General features: G+C 48.7%; 1 protein-coding gene across 1 annotated transcript; it reads left to right on the top strand.

Moving 5' to 3' along the window:
• The first annotated feature begins 5190 nt into the window (after positions 1-5190).
• Positions 5191-22125, top strand: SARS1 (seryl-tRNA synthetase 1). The gene is made up of 11 exons (XM_036452621.2): positions 5191-5424; positions 8793-8863; positions 13130-13210; positions 14420-14578; positions 15517-15660; positions 17889-18044; positions 19163-19384; positions 19951-20080; positions 20336-20493; positions 21207-21336; positions 21647-22125. The coding sequence occupies exons 1-11, from the start codon at positions 5289-5291 to the stop codon at positions 21799-21801; spliced, it is 1542 nt and encodes a 513-aa protein (XP_036308514.1). The 5' UTR covers positions 5191-5288; the 3' UTR covers positions 21802-22125.
• The last annotated feature ends 150 nt before the right edge of the window (positions 22126-22275 follow it).

Genomic DNA, 22275 nt, shown 5'->3' with positions numbered 1-22275 from the left:
AGGACAGCAACACCACCCTCTTTTGTTGACATGACTCTCTGAGAGAAGAGAGTGAGCACCGAGAACTGGAGGTTAGGTCGTCAGAGAAAGACCAGTGGGGAGCCAAAAACCAGGAATACAGGCTTTATTAGGGGGAAAACCTGCCGGGCTGTCTCGTAAGGGGAGAGCAGCAACCTGTGCAGAGGTGAGCACACCTTTTGAGGGGAGGAATGGGAAGGAGTGGGCTCTTAGAATACGGTCCATATAAAGTACACAGTTAGTCACTCAGGCCTAGGGCAAGGGTTTGGGGTATTTGGCAGGTGCTGATTGGTTAGTCAATGTATATGTCCATACAAGGTGCCTGGTTAGGTACTCAGGTATTTCCAGGATGCAGGTTATGTCATACTCCGCCCACCAGTTGGAGGAAGTGAAGATCTATCAGTCAGTTTTGCCTAAAACAATGGGATACATGTCACTGTACTGTGAGAACCTAAAATCAATCAAGGGGTGAAGAGAGCATCAGAAAAGACTTCCTGGGGGAAGAAGAGATTAGCCAGTTTGAAGGAAAAGGAGAGAGAAACAGAGATTCAGGCAGAAAGAGCTTGTACGAAGGCTCAGAGGCAAGAAAGAAGAGCCACAAGAAGCTCAGGGGGGGAATGCCAAGAGATGGGGAGCGTGCATGAAGGACTTTGCAAGCCATGTTTGAAAATTCTCCTGAGAGTAGCACGTAGTCACTGAAGGCTTCAGGCAGGGGAGTGCGAGGTTAGGGCTTGTCAAATACTGAGAAATCCTATTTCAATTAAAAAAAAAAAAAAAAAGGAACAGAAAGAGCAAAGAGTGTGTTAAAGTGAGGCCAGAGAGAGCCCTTCCAAATTAGCCAGCTCTGGAAGATCCAGGTTGGGGGCGGGGGGGGGGGGGGGGGGGGGGGGAGACACTGAGGATGACATCTACAATATGTCTGGGCTCCCTACCCTTTTACTTTAAAAAATATATATATATTTCTTGCCGAAACCGGTTTGGCTCAGTGGATAGAGTGTCGGCCTGTGGACTGAAGGGTCCCGGGTTCGATTCCGGTCAAGGGCATGTACCTTGGTTGCGGGCACATCCCCAGTAGGGGGTGTGCAGGAGGCAGCTGATGAATGTTTCTAGCTTTATATCCCTCTCTCTTCCTCTCTGTAAAAACTCAATATATATATATAAATCTTTATTGACTTCAGAGAAGGGAGAAGGAAAGACAGAAACATCAATGATAAGAATCATTGATCGGCTGCCTCCTGCACATCCTCAAATGGGAATCAAGCCTGCAACCCAGGCATGTGTCCTTGGCCAGAATTGATGCCTAGCCGGGTAGGGCCCCACCCTTTTACTTGTTCCCTCCATATAGGTACTCATTTCCCCTGAGCTGCCCACTGTTAGGTTTGATCAAATAATTGAATCAATACCCCTCCCCTGGGAACTGGCCTTTAGTCCACTTCACAACAGACATTCCTTTCCGCTTAAACCACATTCCACCATTATCTCTCCCCTCTGGAATTTCCCAGAATCCGGAGCAGCCCAGAGAATTCTCGGCCCAGAAAAAGCCCCTCTAAAGTCCTTTAAAACCTCTGACTCCCCATCCCTGGGGCTCAGCCCATTTGGTTTTTCAGATGACCTAATCCTATCTAATAAAGATAGGATATGCAAATTGACCGTAACTCCACAACAAAAGATGGCAGCTCCACAGCCAATAAGGAGCATACAAACTGACATGACAAGGTGAGAGGCGAAGGCAGCTCCAGGCCGAAGCAAAAGCGGCTCCGGGTGGGAGTAAAGGTGGTGCCAGCAGCCAGGGAAACGAAGGCCTATTTTTGCATGAATTTTCATGCATCAAGCCTCTAGTAAATTCATAATTCTTTACCCCTTTTGGCCTCGTCCATTCCTCTCTCGGCAACCCTAACACCCACTAGTTGCCCAGTATTTCCAAGGCAGTCGCTCACCTAGGATTCTGTTCCCTAAACCTACAACAAGCTTCTACCCTCGGCCACTCCCTGCAAGTCTCTCACCCAATGTGAATGTAATAAGCATCTTGGAGATGTCAGATTCTGTGCTAGGTCCTGTGGAGAAAAAGATACAAGTATCCAATGGTATCTGCCTTATAAAAAAAAAAAAAAAGCCACTTTTTTCTTTAAAAAATTCCTCAAGACCCTGTGTTCTGCTAAAGAATGTTAACAAAAGTATAAGCCCAAAATGAGAGTCTCATTTTGCATTTACCAGCATTCAGGTTTTAGCTCCATTACTTAGCTTCCCTGGGCCTCAGTTTCCTCATTAAAAAAGAGGCTGATCCGTTTCCCAGTTAGGGATCGTTGAATCCCTGAGTTCTCAGATACAGCACCCAAGTGCTCTTCGCAATAAGAAAGGCTAACAGAAACCACACATCCAAAGGTGGTATGGATTCATGCCATCTCTCCATGTCTAAAGTATTATGTGTCTTTTCTGTGTGTGTGTGTTAGCTTCTGGCAGGAATTGCTCAGTGTAGTAACACTGGTTATTCCCTGCTAATCAGAAATTCTAGTTGGCAGCCATATGTGTTATAATAAGAAGGGGAAATGAATTATTGTTTTCTAAATCCTGTTTGTTAGACAAAGGTATTTCAAAACACGAGGGACAAGGAAATGAAAATATTAGGAATTAATAAGATAGCAGATAGCTAAGCTTTCCCTCCAGCTCTAAAAATCCTGGGATTCTGACCTGATAAATGAAGTATGCCATTATATTCATTTCTATATTTATCAGGTAACACGAGCATTTTAAAGGAAGATGTTTGTAATCTAATGATAAGACTAACAGGGAGGCTGGCTGGTGTGCCTCAGTGGTTAAGGATTGATCTATGAACTAAGAGGCCATGGTTCAATTCCTGATCAGGGCACATGCCCAGATTGCAGGCTTGATCCCAGCGTGGGGTGTGCAAGAGGCAGCCCATCAATGATTCTCTCTCATCATTGATGTTTCTATCCCTCTCTCCCTCTCCCTCCCTTCCTATATAATATAAAGGCTAATATGCAAATCAACTGAATGGAGGAACGACTGGTCACTATGACAAGCACTGACCACCGGGGTCAGTCGCTCAACGCAGGAGCTGCCCCCTGATGGTCAGTGCACTCTCACAGGGGGAGCAACGCTTAGCTAGAAGCCAGGCTCATGGCTGTGGTGGTGGCAGGAGTGTTAAGGACCCTCGGGGCATGTCCTCCTGCCCACTTTGGCCTACTCCCTGAGGGGTCCTGGACTTTGAGAGGGTGACGGCCAGGCTGAGGGAACCTCCCCTTCCCCCCTCCTCAGTCCATGAGTCATGCACCAGGCCTCTAGTTAAAAAAAAAATATCTATCTATCTATCTATCATCTATCTCTGGAGAGGCCAGAACATTAGGGCCATCCTTTCAATTATATTAATGTCCTCCTTAAAGCATTGGCACAGTGACCATCCTGTCCTGGGCGTGGGTCCCAGGGCAGTCTTGGGGAACTCGCAGTTTTGTCCAGAAACTAGGCAAACGACACACTTTGGCAGCACCTTGCCTTCGCTGATACAGCAGCAGCCATTCCTCCAAGGAGACCCCACCTTCAGAGTGCAGAGAGTTCAATTGCTCTCTTCAGAGACTGCAGCTCCCTAAGCTTCCTTTCCACTGGTTTTAAACCTAACATCCTCAGCAAACTGAATCTAGGGAGGCAAACCCAGAAACCCCCTTTCCTAAGCCTTCCTCGGGATCTCTACGTGTCTGCTCCCCCACTGCCATGAGCCCCGGCCTCCATCTCAGTTAGCTGGGCAGAGGCGCCTTGGGGAGAGAGGGCAGCTGTGGGGCAGCCTCATGGCAGCCCATGCAGGTGGGTAAGACCAGGGTCCGCACAGCTAGTTTGGGGGCATGGGGGGTGGGGCTCCCAAGTCTATAAGGTGGGAGGATGGGGAAAACAGAATGCCTACTCATCTCTCTCGTTACCAGGGAGATTCTTCGATAACTTCGGCTCCACCGGCAACCAGAACTTTTACTGTAAAGGCCTGAACCTTGGCTCAAGTTTTCAAATATCCAAAGGGATGACCTCAGCACCTTGCGCGGCCTTCAAAGCTGGCAAACGTGTCCCGCTGGGAAAAGTCTCTTCGTGTCCCTGTGTCTCTCTCCAAAAGATGACCCTACGTTCTTCTTCCTTTTCCTTTTTGTTTTGTTCTGTGTGTGTTTCTTTCTTCTTTTACATGAATTTTCTTTTTTTCTGACCCCATGCTTCTAAGGGCTGGTAAAGGGACAATGTGGTTTACCCAGTAATTAGAATAAGAACTGCATCCTTAGCCCTGGCCGCTGTGGCGCCCTGGATAGAGTGTCGGCTCTCGCACCAAAGGGTCTCCGGTTGGAGTCCCTGTCAGGGCATGTACCTGGGTTGCAGGTTCCAAGCCCCACTGGGGATGTGGGCGCGCGGGAGGCAACCAGTCAACTTGTCTCTCTCACATGATGTTGCTCTCCCCCCTCCCTCCCTTCGGCTCTCTCTAAAGACCAATGGAAAAAACATCCTCTGGTGAGGATGAACACAATTAATTAATTAATTAATTAATTAAAGAAGAGAAAGGAAAGAACCCTAGTTCTAAGGGCTGTGAGGCAGAACAGGAATCTTGAGTTGAGGTAACCCAGGTTCTAAAAAATGAAGCCAAGCGGGGGGGGGGAGGGGGGAAATAATAATAATAAAAAAATAAATACAAAATAAGGCGCGAGGGTCCGGTGAGGTGAGGACCCAAGCCTGGGACCCGGAAACGCCCGCGTCCAGCCTGAGGTACGTCCTTTACGTGAGGGGGAAACTGAGGCACTCACCTTCACGGGGCAGTGAGGGCCCCTACAGAGAGGGGGCAGAGCTGGGGGGAGAGCCCTAGCGGGGGACAGAGCCCTAGCCGAGGAGACAGTGCCAGAGGAGCCCACGCCCGTGCGCCCCGTCTTCTCCTCAGCGGCCCGCCTTCCTCCCGAGGCCCCGCCTCCCGAGGCCCCGCCTCCCGAGGCCCCGCCTTCCCCCGAGGCCCCGCCTTCCCCCGAGGCCCCGCCTTCCCCCGAGGCCCCGCCTTCCCCCGAGGCCCCGCCTTCCCCGAGGCCCCGCCTTCCCCGAGGCCCCGCCTTCCCCGAGGCCCCGCCTTCCCTCGAGGCCCCGCCTTCCCCCGAGGCCCCGCCTCCCACCAGCCGCTTCCGGCGTAGAGGGGAAGCCCGCGCGCAGGCGCAGTGCGTTGGTCCCTGGTTGACTCCCTGGTTGACTCCCTGGCTCCTGAGCTTCATTTCTCCTCATTGTTGACCGGGGAAGGAGGAAAGATGGTGTTGGACCTGGACCTGTTTCGGGAGGACAAAGGAGGGGACCCAGACCGCATCCGAGAGACGCAGAAGAACCGCTTCAAGGACCCGGGACTGGTGGATCGGCTGGTGAAGGCGGACGGCGAGTGGCGAAAATGTGAGTCCCGGATGTCCCCCCATATAAGCCCAACTTCAGCTCTCGGACCTCGTTCCCGCTCCTGAAGCCACAGCTTCCGCCCCTCGTGTGACCCCCCCTCCCAGGTTGCGGTGGCTCCGAGGCGTTCCTTATCCCCCAAAACCGCTTGGGTAGCCGGGACCGTCCCACAGCTCGCGTCGGCGGGTCGGTGCGTGCTCTCTCCCGTGCGCGCCCGGTGTGGGTCATCGGTCAGGGAAGGAGCAGGGCGCATGCTCATCAAGAGCTGTCAGGGCTTTCCCGCTGCAGGGGAGCCCCCAGAAAGCCCGGGTGGGAGGTTTCCCCTTTCCCAACGCTCATCTTTGGTCACCTCTGGCCTTTTTCTCCTCGTCCGCAAGGCCAGAGTGATCTCCTACTTGGATAGGACGAAAGGCTGCGGCCCGAGCTCATCTGCAGCGTGATAGGGTCACTCCACCCACATTGGAAGCATTTGGGGTCCTTGGAGCCCGCTTCTGCCTAGAAGCAGTGATCCCGGGAGCTGTGGGGAAAATCGTCCCCGGGGTTGTGATCAAGACCTTTCAAAATCGCGAAAAGTCTGTTCCGTGGTAGATCAGGCATGGGGAGGCGAGGCAAGAAAAAGGCGTGTGATTATTGAGGCTGTGTCATTGTGATCTGTGGAGCTATTCCGGGAAAGATCTTGGTAGAGTTTGGAAACGAAACTAAAATAATAGAATCCTTTGCCTACAATGAACTGGCGTAGCCACTGATTGACCGGATGCTGTCAAGCACATGGGATTTCTGTCTGATGCAATAAGTCTGCAACCAGCTGAGAGCCAGGTTTATGACAGCACACTGCAAAGGCAGTCAGTGTCCAGCACAGTGGTGGCTTTCTAGTGGGAACACTGCTTTTCCTGAATTTATAAGGGTATTGGGTACCAAGAGAGTATTTGTTTAACTCGGGCTGCCTGTTAATTCCATGTCTCTCGGTCACTCTAAGGTGGTAGTTTGTGACTGTGAGATCCTACCACCTGAACCTGAATTGTAATGGAATTAAATTAATTGGAAGGAAAAAAACTTGACTGAACACTGTTTTACCAAATTAGAATTATCAGATTTTTGTTATCCAGTTACCCATTGCTCAGCAGTAAATTCCTTTGAATGTGTGAGCTCTTTTCTTGTATACAATGCACACATCTCCAGGAAGTTTTATCCCTTTTGTAATGAATGCATATATGGTGAGGGGGGTGAGTTCTTCAGGGACAGGGCTGTGGTTTATGCACCTGTATGTCCCAGTACCTACGGTATACATATGCATACAGGTTATACATGTACACACGTATACATATATTCCCCGTACTTAGCACTGTACCTGCTCCTAGGTAAGGGTTCGACAAAGGTTTTGTTTGTTTGTTTTTAAAATATTTTTTATTGATTTCAGAGAGGGAGAGAGAGATAGAAACATCAATGATGAGAGCGAGTCATCGATCTGCTGCCTCCCGCATGCCCCCCACTGGGGATCGAGCCTGCAACCCAGGTACATGCCCTTGACCAGAACTGAACCTGGGACCCTTCAGTGCGCAGGCTGATGCTCTATCCACTGAGCCACACCGGCCAGGGCGATAAAGCTTTTTATAATATATATGAATATCTTCTGTGTTCAGGGCCTTTGCCCTTCTGTATGAAAAGCAGTTTTTCATTTATTTTCAACACATCTATGATTTGATTTTTTTTTACTTCTTGCCCCTTTCCAGTTTTCCAGGAGTTAATGAGTTTTCCCAAGTCGCTAGCTGCCCGCGTAGGACATTGACAGATCTTGTATCAAAGTTCTTTTATACCCAAACCTCAGATCAGAAGTTGGGGCTCTCCTGTCATTGGCTGCAACAAGGACTTGAAACCCTGAGCCACACTAAGAACTCCTTGTGTTCCCTGACTGAGGACACAGCGAGCCTCAGAAGGCCCTCCATGACAGCAGTACCGATTTGTCTGCCTCTACACTTCCAAGGTGTCACTAGGGCTTTCAAAGGAATTGGATAAAACGTGGAGCCCTAGCACCACAGATTTTAGCATCCTTATAACTTCAAGGATTCCAACTGTGTTTTCTGAGGACACATCTGGGCATATAAGATCCATCTATCTTGCAATCTGGTCATCACCAGAATCCTATCATCCCCCCAAAAGTGCCATTCTGAATGAGATTTCTCTTTATTATAAATTGAAGTTGTTATTTCCTCTTAACCTTGACTGCCGATTCCAGTCAGGCCTTTGTCATTGGGACCACTGTCTGCTTTCGGTTTCATCCCAGTCTCACCCACCCTGCCACACCCAGGACGTGTGATCTTTTTGGAATGAAAATCTAGTCATTTTTGCCTCCAGGCTTAAGTCTTACAGTGATCTACATACCTTAAATTTGTCTGATAGAAATACAATGTGAGCTACTGGTATAATTATGAATCTTCTTGTAGCCACTTAAAAAATGTAAAGGAAAACAGGTAAAGTTAATTTTAGGAACATGTTTTATTTAACCCATGATCCGAAATTTATATTATTAACACACTGGGGATCGAGCCCACCATCAGGGCATGTGCCCTGACCAGGAATCTAACCATTATCTCCTAGTTCACAGGTCAATGCGCAACCACTGAGCCACGCCAGCTGAGCTAACGTTCAGTTTAAATGTAAAGTTTGGCAAAGGCTTTAACAGTAACTACGTCTAGATGCTATTGCATTTCTAGTCATCATTTCACTTGTTAAAAGCTTGATTTTTACCAAATTGCTCCAAAAGCTTAGAAGCAAAAGTTGGACTAATGAACCACAATACCAGTTAATTTGGGCCAGAATACCTAAGCAGGCTGACTAGTACCCTGTTTTCCCCAAAAGAAATCAATATGTAAAAAGTAAAATTAATCTGAAGGCTGTAGGATGAGCATTATGTCAAAGCAAAGGGAATAACATTGACCATTTCTAGCATAGAGATGTAGCAACCAAGTTCATGGGAAAAGACATCTGACTGCCCGCTTTCTAGATCCCCCTGCACACTACGTTGTTTCTTAAATAAATTTTAAGGAAATCGAACAGTTTGTCATTACTTGATTAATTCCTCAGATGTATTACTCTACAACCGTGTCATCCAGGTTCCGATACATTTTCATTTCGGCCTCAGAGCGGCCCTTTCCTTGTCACCAAATGCTGGGGGACCCTATTGTCACAATTTATGCCAATAAATGTGGGGCTCTAAAGCTACAAGATTTCACAGCTTCTTGAGACAGAAGCTGTAGCTCCGCCTGCTCTCTGCCCTTGGGCTGAGATCCGTCCAAAGGAGCCATGATTAGGAGAGGGAGGAATCTTAACTACCTGCATATCTTTGGAATATTCTTGGGTTCTTTATCCTTCAGGCAGATTTCGGGCCGACAACTTGAACAAGCTGAAGAACCTGTGCAGCAAGACAATCGGAGAGAAAATGAAGGTAAGAGAACTATCCGCCGAGGTGCTGAATCTTATTAATAATTTCTAGTTTAGTGTCTGAGTCTATGGGATACCAAATTTCTTACCCTTATGGGGGAATTATTTTATTTAAAAATATGTTTTTATTGATTTTAGAAAAAGGGACGGAGAGGAGGAGAGAGAGAAACATCAACAATAGAGAAACATCCAGCGGCTGCCTCCTGCATGCCCCATACTGGGGATGGAGCCCAAAACCTGGGCATGTGCCCTGACCAGGAATCAAACCATCGACTTGTTTCACAGGACGCCCAACCAACTGAACCATACCAGCCAGGGGAAATCTTTCTGTGCTTGAAGAATGTCAAGTTTCAGTTCTGTCCTTCCTTTGATATTGAAAATAGTACATGTTTTAAAGAAAAGGAACTAAGGGGGCGAGTCCATCTTCTGTATTCAGATATGTCTTAGTCTGTTTGGCTGCCATGGACTGGGTGGCTCTAAACAACAGAATTTATTTCTCACAGTCCTGGAGGCTGGGAAGTCCGTGTTCGAGGCCCAGGCAGATTTGGTCTCTGGTGAGGGCCCCTTCCACTTCCTGGCTCATAGGCAGCCTCCTTGCTGTGTCCTCACAGGGCGGAAGGAGCCAGGGAGCTCTGTGGGGTCTCTGATGAGGTTGCCCTGGTCACCTAATCACCTATGAAAGATACCAACTCCACATCCCATCACATTGGAGGGTAGGTTTCAACATGGGAATCTGTTGACTTTTGACCTTCAGTCTATAGCAAGGTCAGAGTCCTGCCATACTAAGTCCTCCGTTGTTTATGCTGTTTTTATAAGAACATAGATGCCACCAGTAATCTTTCCCAGTTATTTCTTTTTCTTTTATTAATTTTTTTATTAAATTATTATCTTTGTACATATACCATTGCGGGCCCCCCCCCCCCCCCCCCCCCAGTTATTTCTTGAGTTCAGCCTCCAGTGCCAGAAGGATTTTCTGCGGCAGAGTTCAGGTTCTTTGTTTAGTTCTGTCGAGTTCTTTCTCGACCTGAAAAGTTGAGGCAACTTTTGGCAAGTTAACTTCTCAGCCTCAGTTATTCTCATCTGAAATGATAGTGCGAACATTCACCTCTAGAACAGAATTATGAGAACGAAATTGTTTACATGTAGAGGACCTGGCCCGATACCGAGAACCTGGAATTCTTATCAGTTATAAGTAACAATGGGTGGCCTTCATCCAAAAACCCTCCCATGCTTGAAGAATGTTAAGTTTTAGTTCTGCCCTTCCTTTGGTATTCAAAAGAGTACATGTTTGTTTATTTTTTTAATATATTGATTTTTCACAGAGAGGATAGAGAGCTAGAAACATTGATGAGAGAGAAACACCGACCAGCTGCCTCCTGCACACCCCCCACCAGGGATGTGCACGTAACCAATGTACATGCCCTTGACCGGAATCGAACCTTGGACCCCTCAGTCCGCAGACCAACGCTCTATCCACTGAGCCAAACCGGTTTCGGCAAGAGTACATGTTTTTAATCTTTCTTTTAAAATATCCCCTTAATCGCCGAAACCGGTTTGGCTCAATGGATAGAGCGTTGGCTTGGAGACTGAAAGGTCCCGGGTTCGATTCCAGTCAAGGGCATGTACCTTGGTTGCGAGCATATCCCCAGTAGGGGGTGTGCAAGAGGCAGCTGATCGATGACTCTCTCTCATCAATGTTTCTAACTATCTCTCTCCCTTCCTCTCTGTACAAAATCAATAAAATATATATATATTTTTTTAAATAAAATAAAATAAAATATCCCCTTAATCACTTTTTAAAAAACATATAAAATCCACCCTATACCCTGTCTAATTTTTAAGTTGTAAACCCCTAAACTAAACCAAAAAATTAAACATTAGGAACCTGGCCCAGTAAAGAACTTAACAAAAAGATTCCGCTAGCCTGGCTGGTGTGGCTCAGTGGTTGAGCTTTGACCTGTGAACTGGGAGGTTACGGTTCTATTCCCTGTCAGGACAAATGCCCAGTTTTCAGGCTCGATCCCCCAATAGGGGGCAGCCAATTGATGATTCTCTCTCATCATTGAAGTTCTGATCTCTCCCTCTCTCCTTCTCTCTGAAATTTAAAAAAGAAGAATATGATAGGACTAAGTGTTTTTATTTAACACTAGAGGCCCAGTGCACGAAATTCGTGCAAAAAGTAGGCTTTCCTTCCCCTGGCTGCTTCCCTCTGGCACCAGGAACCGCTGGCAGGCACCCGGTACCCAGGTTTCCCTCACAGCCCCGACTTTGTCCTGAAGGTTGTCCTGAATGACGTCCGATCTAATTAGCATATTACACTTTTGTTATTATAGGTTCTTGGGTCCCTTTACTGCTAACCCTGTAAGGAGTGTTCTCCTTTGCTGTCCATGGGAATGGTGCTAGCTTTCACTTGTATAGCACTTGAAAGTATTACAAACCTTTTTGTATACATCTCATTTTGATTTTGATCTTTGTTCTAAACCTCAAATGTGGGTGGTACAATTATCAGCTTTCTTTAAAGGGCAAGGAAAAGAGAAAATAAAGAAAGGGCAAGGAAATAACCTTAGGAAATGAAGGGGCTTTCCTAAATTACGCTAGCTGCAGAGTCAGAACTTGAACGCAGAACTTTCTGTTCCGAGGGATTTGCAGATAGCAAGGGAGCCTCAGCTTCCTTGGGAAATATTGTGGTTTGGGCCACTTTTTTCGGCCTCAGTAGTCTATGCTTGTTCTTGTCAAGACTGTGATATTTTCAGACTTTCCCAACTTTTCGAGATGATTTTGCTTGGGTCATGGAAGGATGTGAGTTGGGTTATGGTTGGAATCCTGACTTCTCGCTTTGGTGGGTGGGACTGTGTAATGAGTCTAAAGGATTTCCACGTTTTTGTCCTTAAAAGATATTATCCTTCCTCATGATTCAGTTTTGCACAGTGGATATGAGGTTGTATAGGTATAATTGCCTATTGTATATATAGACTTTTTTTTAAGACTTTTAAGGACATTGAGTATGCTTCCTACACATTTTATTTATACTTGCAAAACAGACCCTAAATCTCACCTTGGGTTTTTGTTGTTGTTGTTAATCCTCATCTGAGGATATTTTCCCATTGATCTTTTAGAGTGGAAGAGAGGGAAAGACAGAGAGAAACATCGATGTGAGAAAGACACATCAATTGGTTGCCTCCTGCACAGGCCCCAACCTCGCCCCAACCAGGGCCCAGGATGGGGAGGAGGGGAGGAGCCCGAATCAAGATACTTGCCCTTGACTGGAATGGAACCTGGGACCCTTTACTCCTCAAGCCCACACTATCCACTGAGCCAAACTGGCCAGGGCTCAGGTCTTGTTATAATGGCCCTTGATAATTTAATTTATTAATTAAAATTATCTTCCCCATGGCTGTGGACAAGGATTAGAAATGATTTGGCAGAATATCATAAAGAAGGGTGAGGCCAGAAATCAGAAGGGGGAGAAAACGAGCTCTGGGTACATCCCTGCTCTTTGCCAGCTTGCATTGACTGCTCTAAACTTAGGTCCAGATTTTGTGACTTTTCCCTCAAAAAGTTTCCCTTGCCTCTCTAACATCCCATCATCCCATCCATTCCCACCCCCACCCCCCAATAGCCTCAGCACTGGGACTGTTCTTAGCAGGTAGACAGGGATTCACAGATTCACACCCAGGCCTCTGCCCAAGCACTGAGCACCCAGCACATGAGCATCCTTACCCATTCTCTCTCTATATATACACATATACATATATACATACTTTTAAATTGATTTCAGAGAGAGGAAGGGAGAGGAGGAGAGAAATAGAAACATCAATGATGAGAGAATCTGCCTCTTGCAAGCCCCCTACTGGGGATCGATCCTAGAATCCAGGCCTGTGCCCTGACCTGAATCGAACGTGCCCTCCTGGTTCATAGGCTGATGCTCAATCACTGAGCCTCACTGGCTGTGCTCACCCATTTTTGGTGCCCACACTCTTCTACATCCAGGGCAAACCTTCGCATGTTCCCGATGATGTCAGCCCTCTGACCTTGATGGGTTAATCAGTCTGTCCAGGATCAAAAAGCTAGAAAGCGGCAGAATAGAGACTTGAAACTTTTAAGTTCTCACGTCCAATTTGCTACTCTTTCTCCCAAGTGTTGCCTCTTTCAGAGACAGTTGTGCAGGAAGTTCTGGGATTAGTTTCTGTGATGTTAATTTGATGTGCACTTACGATGTCAGAACTTTTTTAATTTAAGAGTGTTGTTTGTTTCTTTGTTTTTCTTGCAGAAAAAAGAGCCAGTGGGAAATGATGAGTCCGTTCCGGAGAACTTGATAAATCTCCATGACATCACTCCAGACACTTTAGCTGTAAGTTATTGTCCTTTTCTAGGTTGGGGTCTCTCTTCTTTTATCTTTGAGCATTTACTTTTATCTTCCAAGAAAAGTAAATGCTCAAACTCTGCTGCATACGGCATTGTCCTTGCAGCTGGGACAGGTCCCTGTTCCTCTTGTTATATATTTTGTACTTTTTATGGGACAGCAGAGCGGGAGACAGATGGAGTGGAAGAGTCGAGGGAGGAAGAAGAGAAAAAAGGAACTATGGTTAGCTTATATTCTCTTTTCCCAGAGTCAGATAATTTTTAATTTATTGTAATTCAGTGAACAGTCACTCTATAAAGGGCCTAGAGCAGTAATTTTCAGATTTTTAGTCGCTAAACCCTTTCTGAAAACCCATAATACAAAAGCATAGCAAGAGCTTATAAACACAGCCCTAGCCGGCATGGCTCAGTGGATAGAGCATCAGCCTACGGACTGAAGGGTCCCAGGTTCGATTCTGGCCAAGGGCACATGCCTGGGTTGTGGGCTCGATGCCCCAGAAGGGGGGTGTGCAGGAGGCAGCGGATCAATGATTCTGTCTCATCATTGATGTTTCTATCTCTCTCTCCTTCCTTCCTCTCTGAAATCAATAAAGAAATATATATATATATATATATATATATATATATATTTTTTTTTTTTTTTTTTAAAGAGCATAAACACAAAAAAAGCCGTGTTAAATAAGTAAATAAAAATTTTAAAAGCTGTTGCTGTGCTTAAAGAGCTAGGTTGGGGGCGCTCTTCCTGTCTGAGCCTACCTGCTCAGGGCTCCCCACAAGAAATCAGTGCAGTTTGAAATATCTGCAAAGAGGGATACAAAGTTAGCTTAAGACAAAGTCTCTTGCTCCTGATAAATGTATAACCTTCCTGAAGAAAGCCAAGTGCAGTGCGTAACAGGGTGCTAAATCCGTTGGTTCTGGAAGAAAGAGCCCTGCAGAGGGCTAATGTTGAAATTCCTGAGATATACAGGAACCAGAGGAGTGGCCAGAGTGGATTCCTCTCTGCCGAAGGCACCCCAGAAGGAAAGGCCAGTGGGTCTGTAAGGGCAAGGTCGCTTTGAAAGTCTCCATTGTCAGTTTTTCAAAGGCTATCCCAAGGGTTGTCGGCAGAGCGCAGCTGGGTTAGGGCGACAGAGTCGCCTCCCTGCTCTGTCCTTGATGCCCTGTGGCCTGGCTGCGGGCCTGGCTTGTTCGTCCACAGAACCTGAAAGTGTCACAGATCAAAAAACTCCGACTCCTCATCGATGAAGCCATCCTCAACTGTGACACCCAGCGGATAAAGCTGGAGGAAGAGCGGTTTGAGAACCTCCGAGAGATCGGGAACCTTCTGCATCCCTCGGTGCCCATCAGTAATGATGAGGTAGGCGTGGAGGTGCCACAGCTGACATCGCTCCTTTCGTGGAAGGAGGACAAGGCCACACTGAGGGCCCTGTGTCAGAAGCAGGTCCTTTGTGCATTCGCCCTGCCCACCAGTTGAGAATTGAAAGCGTCAGATCCTTGCCTGATTGGGAAGTGGCAGAGACCACAGGTAGCAGACTCCCGGGCTCAGAAATCTCTTCTGCATCTGGCTGCTGTCCGCCACTGTTGCCCCTGGTAGCAGCCAGTCTCGTGGGAGGGATCTGCTAAATCAACCTCACCCCTCACCCACACCCCCGCTGAGAAGCTGCTGAGAAGCTGCAGGTCGAAGGGGAATCTGCATGATAAAAGTTTCCTGCTGAGTGGGAGCTTCCCCAGCACAAAGCTGCTCTGAGCCCAGCCTTTGTTCCCTGACACCCCAGCCAGAGCGGGGCCCATCTGTGCCTCTTTCATTCATTCCCTGGTGAACGGAATGTTAAACTCTCTGCTGGCTGGGGTGGCAGACTAGGGAGGTCCGGGGCCCTGAGCCCACCCTCCTATGGCCCTGGGACCAATGAGAGCCTGGAGAAAAAACAAAACACTACATTCTCCTCTGCATCCCAGGCAGTGTTGATTGTCTAGGGTTGAGGTATCCTTGTACAAAGCATTTAAAGGGGTAAAAGAAAAAAGAGAGAGAGAGATCTTTTGGACAATCATGCTTTGAGTTTCATGGCTAGAATAACTTTTAGGAATCTAAAAATGATTATTTCTCTACTGAGCACAAATTCTCTAGCAAATTCCCTTCCCTAGTCTCTGGACACGATGACCAAAACCTCATGTTTGAGTTTGAGTTAAGCCGTGGCTTCACAAAGCTCCAGGTGGTTCTTAGCTCCGGGTTTGGGAAGATGGAGGCTGTGGAATTCAGAGGCCGTGCATCTTTCTATCCCGGTCCTGTTTCCTTAGGACGCGGACAACAAAGTGGAGAGGACCTGGGGTGACTGCGCTGTCAGGAAGAAGTACTCGCACGTGGACCTGGTGGTGATGGTCGATGGCTTTGAAGGCGAAAAAGGGGTCGTGGTGGCTGGGAGCCGAGGGTACTTCCTGAAGGTGAGTCAGGAACCAGTGGGGGTGGGATTCTAAAGAAGGAATTTAAGCCCTAACCGGTTTGGCTCAGTGGATAGAGCGTTCTTCCGACTCAAGAGTCCCAAGTTCGATTCCGGTCAAGGGCATGTACCTTAGTTGCGGGCACATACCCAGAGGGATGTGTGCCGGAGGCAACTAATCGATGTTTCTCTCTCATCGATGTTTCTAGCTCTCTATTCCTCTCCCTTCCTTTCTGTAAAGAATCAATAAAATATACATTTTTTTTAAAAAGAAGGAATTTATAAAACACGGTGCAGAAAACATAACCCACTCAAGGAGGCCCCCAAATCCACACTTGTTTTTGCCTTTCTACCACAATTAGATGCCCTGCCTTCTAGGCAGGAGAGCGCACCCATTCGGGGTCCCCAGACAAAAGCCGCTGCTCAGTGCCCCGCAGGGAGCGTATGTTTGCCCACTGAGTCAGAACAGTCTCTCCTTTGTCGAGCTCCGTGTAATCTGACAGTCAGACAAGTAACAGTCAAAAGCCACCGTGACAAGTACTGTCGACCTAAGAAACGTCCAAAACTATAAAGAATTTTTTTTACGAGTTGACTTGAAACAAACGGATGACAATTGCCAGGAAGCAAAATCTCAAGGGAATTAGAAAATGCTCTGAGGAAGGGCAGTTTTGCAACTTACTTTCTACATTAGAATCGAAGGAAGAGGCTTCCGTGGGGAAGAGGGTGGGTGCGTGGAATCCACCGGTGGTAGATCTGGGAGGTGGGAGAAAGCAAAGCGGTGTAATCTCTGGGATTGGTTAGAAAGTAAACCGGAGAGACACGGACGTCTTTTACGCTGGTGAGTACGGGACGGTTAACCGTGAACATTTCCAGTACAGAGAGAGGAAGCTGGGAGACAAGGGGACAGTGAGGGCTCTGTGGTCTGTCCCTGGTGGGTGGGCCCTGAGGGGACTGGAAAAGGAGATGCGGCTGACATTTCAAAGGTATGACAGCTTAGATTCAGAAAGGCTGCAGACGGGCTCAGGTAAGGTAAAGATTGACCTTTGTCACTCTAACCAGTTTGGCTCAGTGGATAGAGAGAGCATTGGCCTTCGGACTGAAAGGTCCCAGGTTCGATTCTGGTCAAGGGCATGTATAATACCTTTGTTGCGGGCACATCCCCAGTAGGGGGCGTGCAGGAGGCAGCTGATCGATGTTTCTCTCTCATCAATGTTTCTAACTCTCTATCCCTCTACCTTCCTCTCTGTAAAAAAAATTAATAAAATATTAAAAAAAAAAAAAAGATTGATAGGACCACCTATTTGCCAAGATGGGCTTTTAGTTGGAAATGTTGATGGCCAGGCCATCCTCCGTGGCTGTTTTCAGTCTCTTGAGCCTGTAGGGCCTACCATGCTGGCCTCCCTGAGCTTGTCAGGTTCGGTCCATGGCTCTGTTTGGTGCACAGAACTGTGGGGTAGGCAGGCCCGGAGTGCTGGGAGGCCGCCAGGCAGAGGCAAACCCAGGCTAGCTGGGACAGAGGGCAGGTGCACTCAGAGAGGCTTCTAGAAAGACATGGTAAAATAATTTTGGAACTACAGTTTCAACTGCTGGTCCCATTCATTATATAATATGTGGTTTTTTTCCCCCCCTATAAGTGCTGTAAATGTATTTTCCTTATGACTTTTAAATTGATTTTATTTCATTGTGATTTTGTAAAATAACATTTTCTTTTCTCTAGTTTACTGTAAGGACACAGTATATGATACACAAAACACATGTTGACTATGTTATTAGTAAGGTTTCTGGTCAACAGTAGGCTATTAGTAGTTAATAGTTAATTTGGGGGCGGGGAGTCAAAAATTATAGGTGGATTTTCAACTGTGGTCAGTGCCTCTAACCTTTCAATGGCCAACTATGCTCTCCGTATACACACATGCATAGGTATGCTCTGCTCTATGCAAATGAGTCCAGTGTTATGAGAATTAGCACAAGAAAACATTCCCATGTATGCGGGGCCACTACTCCTTTCCTCTCGCTTGGTATCTGAAAGAGAATTCTCTTTGCAATTTGCCTGGGGGGTCTGCTCAGGACTCGCGAACCTCCTGAGTTGGTTGTTGGGGTGCACTGTCTCTCCTGGCCTCCTGTGTGCCCTTGGGTAGTCACATTCTACTGGCCCCTTTGCCTCGGAGGGAATTCTAGCAATTGAACTTGATGGCGACAGAACCCAATCACCCAGGCTGTGTCTCTCCTCAGGGGCCCCTGGTGTTCCTGGAACAGGCACTCATCCAGTACGCCCTTCGCACTTTGGGAAATCGAGGCTACATTCCCATTTATACCCCGTTTTTCATGAGGAAGGAGGTCATGCAGGAGGTGGCACAGCTCAGCCAGTTTGATGAAGAGCTTTACAAGGTGAGTAGCTGGGCAGAGGGGCAGAAAAACTTCTTTCGTTGGGAAGTTGAACTTCACAGATACAGAGCAGTGCTGTCCGGTAGACTTCCTGCCGTGATGGAGGTGGTCTAGATCTGTGGCTGTTGAGCACCTAGAGTGGCTAATGCAACTGAGGAAGTAAAATTTCCACGTAAGTAGCTCTATGTGGCCAGTGGCTGCTGTGCTGGACAGTGAGTGCAAACCTAGGGCCTGTTTGATCTCTTCCTCCAGCTCATCTGTGTGATGTGTCTAAATGCGCATGCTTTGCCCAGCTGGCATGGCTCAATGGTTGAGTGTCGACCTATGAACCAGGAGGTCATGGTTCGATTCCCGATCAGGGCATTAAAAATAAATAAATAATAAGCAAACAAACAAACAAATAAACAAATAAGCATGGTTTAGCTTCATGAGCTAGAAAAGAAGTGTATTTATTGAGTGGCCGGACAAAAGGACACTATAGAAGTGGACAGCCTTCTCGTGTCCTCCCACTCCTGACCCCAGACTGGAAGCTTCCATAGGTCAAGCCATGCTTTTCTTGGCATAGATGTGGCTTCCTGCTTGTGGCTCCTCTCAGCCCTGGGCCATCTCAGGGAGAGCCAGAGGATTCAAGTCCAGCTTCAGAAGGTCATTCTTGTCAACTGGCCACCAAAGTGGCTGAGGATTATACCCTCTGGACTGACCCATAAGCACCAAGAAAGCGGAGACCAGGTCTCCTTTGGCCCAGCCTTGTGTGTCTCACAGATATTTGTTGAGTGGGTTACATTATATTGCTACCAGTTCAGGTTTTATGGTACACCTGCCACCATTGGCCATTCCACATCATTTACAAATATATTTATTTATTAGATAAGTACAAGTAGCACAATTTTTTTAATCTCCTTTTAATTTGCTTTTCTCCGATCTTTATCAGGGACCCCATTTGGGACTGGAACAGACCCATTCCCTCCCCTGTCTTTAGTGTCCCCTCCTCAGTCCCAGGCAGGGGTTAAAGAAACTTTCCCCCTCCCCAAGTCCCATCGCTCACATCTCCCCTGTTGTCTCTGCTCTAGCTGAGGTCCTCCTCCCTCCCTCTTAACCAGTAAAGCTCCCTCCTCCTTCAGGTGATTGGCAAAGGCAGTGAAAAGTCTGACGACAACTCCTATGATGAGAAATACCTGATTGCCACCTCCGAGCAGCCCATCGCTGCTCTCCACCGGGATGAGTGGCTACGGCCAGAGGATTTGCCCATCAAGTATGCTGGCCTGTCCACCTGCTTCCGCCAGGAGGTGGGCTCCCACGGCCGCGACACCCGCGGCATCTTCCGAGTGCATCAGTTTGAGAAGGTTAGTAGGGAAGTCGGGGTGAGGAGCAGGCCCCTTCTACCTGTCTGTCCTTGGAAGTGAGAGGAGAGGCAGGAGCTAAGGGTCCAGTCTTGCCTCCTGTTGCCTACGTCTGTGTTTTGGGGAAGAGCCTGAGCAGCACGTGGTGTGGAGTAGCTGCCAGCACCATCCCTGGAACCAGGCTGCCCGAGTCCAAATGCCAACCCCACCACCTACCCACTGTGTCACCTCGGGCAGCTTGCTCCACCACTCTCTGCTATAAAGGAGGATAATACTAGTACCCACCTCACTAGCCCACCGAAAGGATTAAATTAGTTAATAGGAGAGGCACTTAGAACAGCGCCCGGCACATGCGCGGTAAGCTCTCTGCAGAAACACGTGTTCCTGTTGCACAGCCGGCCCAGGGCAGCACCCATCTCTTTTGCTGGGACCCAGCCTCTGTGGTGTACCCTTTAGTGTCGCCTGACTCCCAGCGGTATAGGAACAGGTCTTAGCGGCCAGAGGATCTTTGGTTCTTTGGTGGATCTGCCCTGTCCCGTTGTCACCGTCTCCCTGGCCCCTCTTTGCAGATCGAACAGTTTGTCTACGCGTCGCCACACGACAACAAGTCGTGGGAGATGTTTGAGGAGATGATCGCCACCGCGGAGGAGTTCTACCAGGCCCTGGGGATCCCATACCACATCGTGAATATCGTCTCAGGTACCAGCCTCCCCCGCCCGCAGCCCACGGTTCTCACCCGCCCCGCACAGCGAAGCAGCTCGGGATCCAATTAACGGCCACATTAATTAAAAGATCGCACTCTCCTCCCTCGGGAGCGCTTGCCGATAAGAATATCTGGGCGTGATTTCACTTCTGGGGCCGGCATGTGAATTACAGAATTCTTCGGGTTTGCTAAAGGTTAGCCTTCTGAAATACCATCCCTCCTCCCTGAATTGTGCGGGTGTTTCCTTACAGGTTCTCTGAATCACGCTGCCAGTAAGAAGCTTGACCTGGAGGCCTGGTTTCCGGGCTCGGGAGCCTTCCGTGAGCTGGTCTCCTGTTCTAACTGCACAGACTACCAGGCCCGCCGCCTCCGAATCCGATACGGGCAAACCAAGAAGATGATGGACAAGGTAGAGGGCCCTGGGGAGGCGGGCCGCGGGGCCTTCGGCGGTGCAGAGGGGGGTGGTCTTACTTCTCGGCCCTCGGAGAGCATTACTCCCCGGCATCGCGGGAAAACCTGCGCGTTTCAGGCTAGATCAGAAAGGGAGCCTGAACATGACTTCTTCCGAGTCAGGACTGAGTTCTTTTAGGTGGAAACCGGGCTCTGGCCATTCTGCAAAAACATGTGACGTTTCTCCTTGGGGCTTTGCTTTCTGTCGCTCCAAATAGAGGCCTAGGCCATGCCTGCCCTCTTCTCACCCAAGGAGGTCTAGGTTGTAAGCTTCTCTCTTCAAACCCAACTTCCAGGCCCTACTTTTCCACGTCAGGGGCTTGAAGGGGGTTGAGAGAGGAGGCCCCTGCGGCAGTGTTTTCTTTTCCCCTCAAAGCACCCAACTCTCCTCAAAACACTGAGGCATTTAATTAAAAAAAAAACCACACTGAGACCTACATCAGCCTCGTTTGCCACTCCCGGAGACATGAGGGGTCTTCCTGGACTTTCACCTTGGGATTGATAGGCAGTCAATCCCAAACAGAATCCAGGCTTAGCAAAGGCTCAGGAACAGGTGGAAGCCATGGTTCCGAACTGGCTAGTTGCAGTGGGGGAGTCCGGCTTCCGGCGTGGTGGCTCCCAGGGGGCAGTTAGACCAGCTAAGGGTGGAGTTGAAGTGCTCCCTCTGCTCAGGTGGAGTTTGTCCATATGCTCAACGCCACCATGTGTGCCACCACCCGCACCATCTGCGCCATCCTGGAGAACTACCAGACGGAGAAGGGCATCCTCGTGCCTGAGAAGCTGAAGGAGTTCATGCCGCCAGGTGAGGCCCAGCCCCTCCTCCTCCTCCTCGGTCTTCACACTCCTGAATAGTGGCCCCTTTCCGAATGGACCCGGTCTTCCTGTTCACACACAGTCGCCCAAACTCTGCCTGTCTCTGGTGCTGGGCACTGCAGGGAAGAGCGAGAAAGTAGCCAGGATAGGCCTGCCGTTCCGTTGAGATGCCGCTGAGATTCCGACGGGAAGGGAAGACTGAGTGGAACCATCACGGGTGCCCTTGTGTTCAAAGGCAGAGGTCTGAGGGCTCTAGCTCTGAGAAACGATGGGTGATTCGGTTGACTCTTCCTCTCCAGGTCTCCAAGAGCTGATTCCCTTTGTGAAGCCTGCGCCCATTGACCAGGAGCCATCGAAGAAGCAGAAGAAGCAGCAGGAGGGCAGCAAAAACAAAGGGGCAGCGGACGTCAGCCTGGAGAGCCAGCTGCAGAGCCTGACGGTCACCGATTCCTGAACATTCCGTCCCCCCAGTCCTGTCAGCTGGAATCCTGGAGCCTGCCCGAGGGCGGAGAAGCCAGATATACCTACCCACTGATCGCTTGCACCGTCTGACTGCATTGCTGGAACGGGAACCCTCTGCTTCCACACCGCAGAGCTCCTGTCTGCTCGCATGGGCCTAGGATGCAACCACTGAGGACCAGGAGGCCGTGCCATGGAGCTCCCCAGCGGAGGCGGAGACTCGGTCCTCCGCCTGGGGCTCAAACCCTGGCTCGCAGCTCTCCCTGGAACCACACTCATCTGTGCTTTTCCTCCTAAATAAAGCTGTTCCATGTAGCAAGTCAGAGAGCCTTGGAAAAGGCAGGCGAGGGCTGGGGTAGATCTGGTGAAGGCTCCAGTGCGAAGGCAGAATGTTGAGCCTTAGCCACATCAGCCTGTGGAACAAGGGCCAGGATCCTCCTCTAAGCCTGCTCCTGTGTCCACGCAGTGA

This window comes from Pipistrellus kuhlii, unplaced genomic scaffold (assembly GCF_014108245.1).
Source record: "Pipistrellus kuhlii isolate mPipKuh1 unplaced genomic scaffold, mPipKuh1.p scaffold_m20_p_24, whole genome shotgun sequence".
NCBI lineage: Eukaryota > Metazoa > Chordata > Mammalia > Chiroptera > Vespertilionidae > Pipistrellus > Pipistrellus kuhlii.
The sequence above is the reverse complement of the archived record's forward strand: the minus strand, read 5'-3'. Positions and strand labels throughout refer to the sequence as shown.

Excerpts from the sequence above, each read along its gene's own strand:
- SARS1 (XM_036452621.2), top strand. The coding sequence starts at position 5,289 with ATGGTGTTGGACCTGGACCTGTTTCGGGAGGACAAAGGAGGGGACCCA. Across the intron at positions 14,579-15,516 it reads TGCCCATCAGTAATGATGAG|GACGCGGACAACAAAGTGGA; the intron begins GTAGGCGTGGAG and ends CTGTTTCCTTAG. Across the intron at positions 20,081-20,335 it reads CATCGTGAATATCGTCTCAG|GTTCTCTGAATCACGCTGCC; the intron begins GTACCAGCCTCC and ends GTTTCCTTACAG.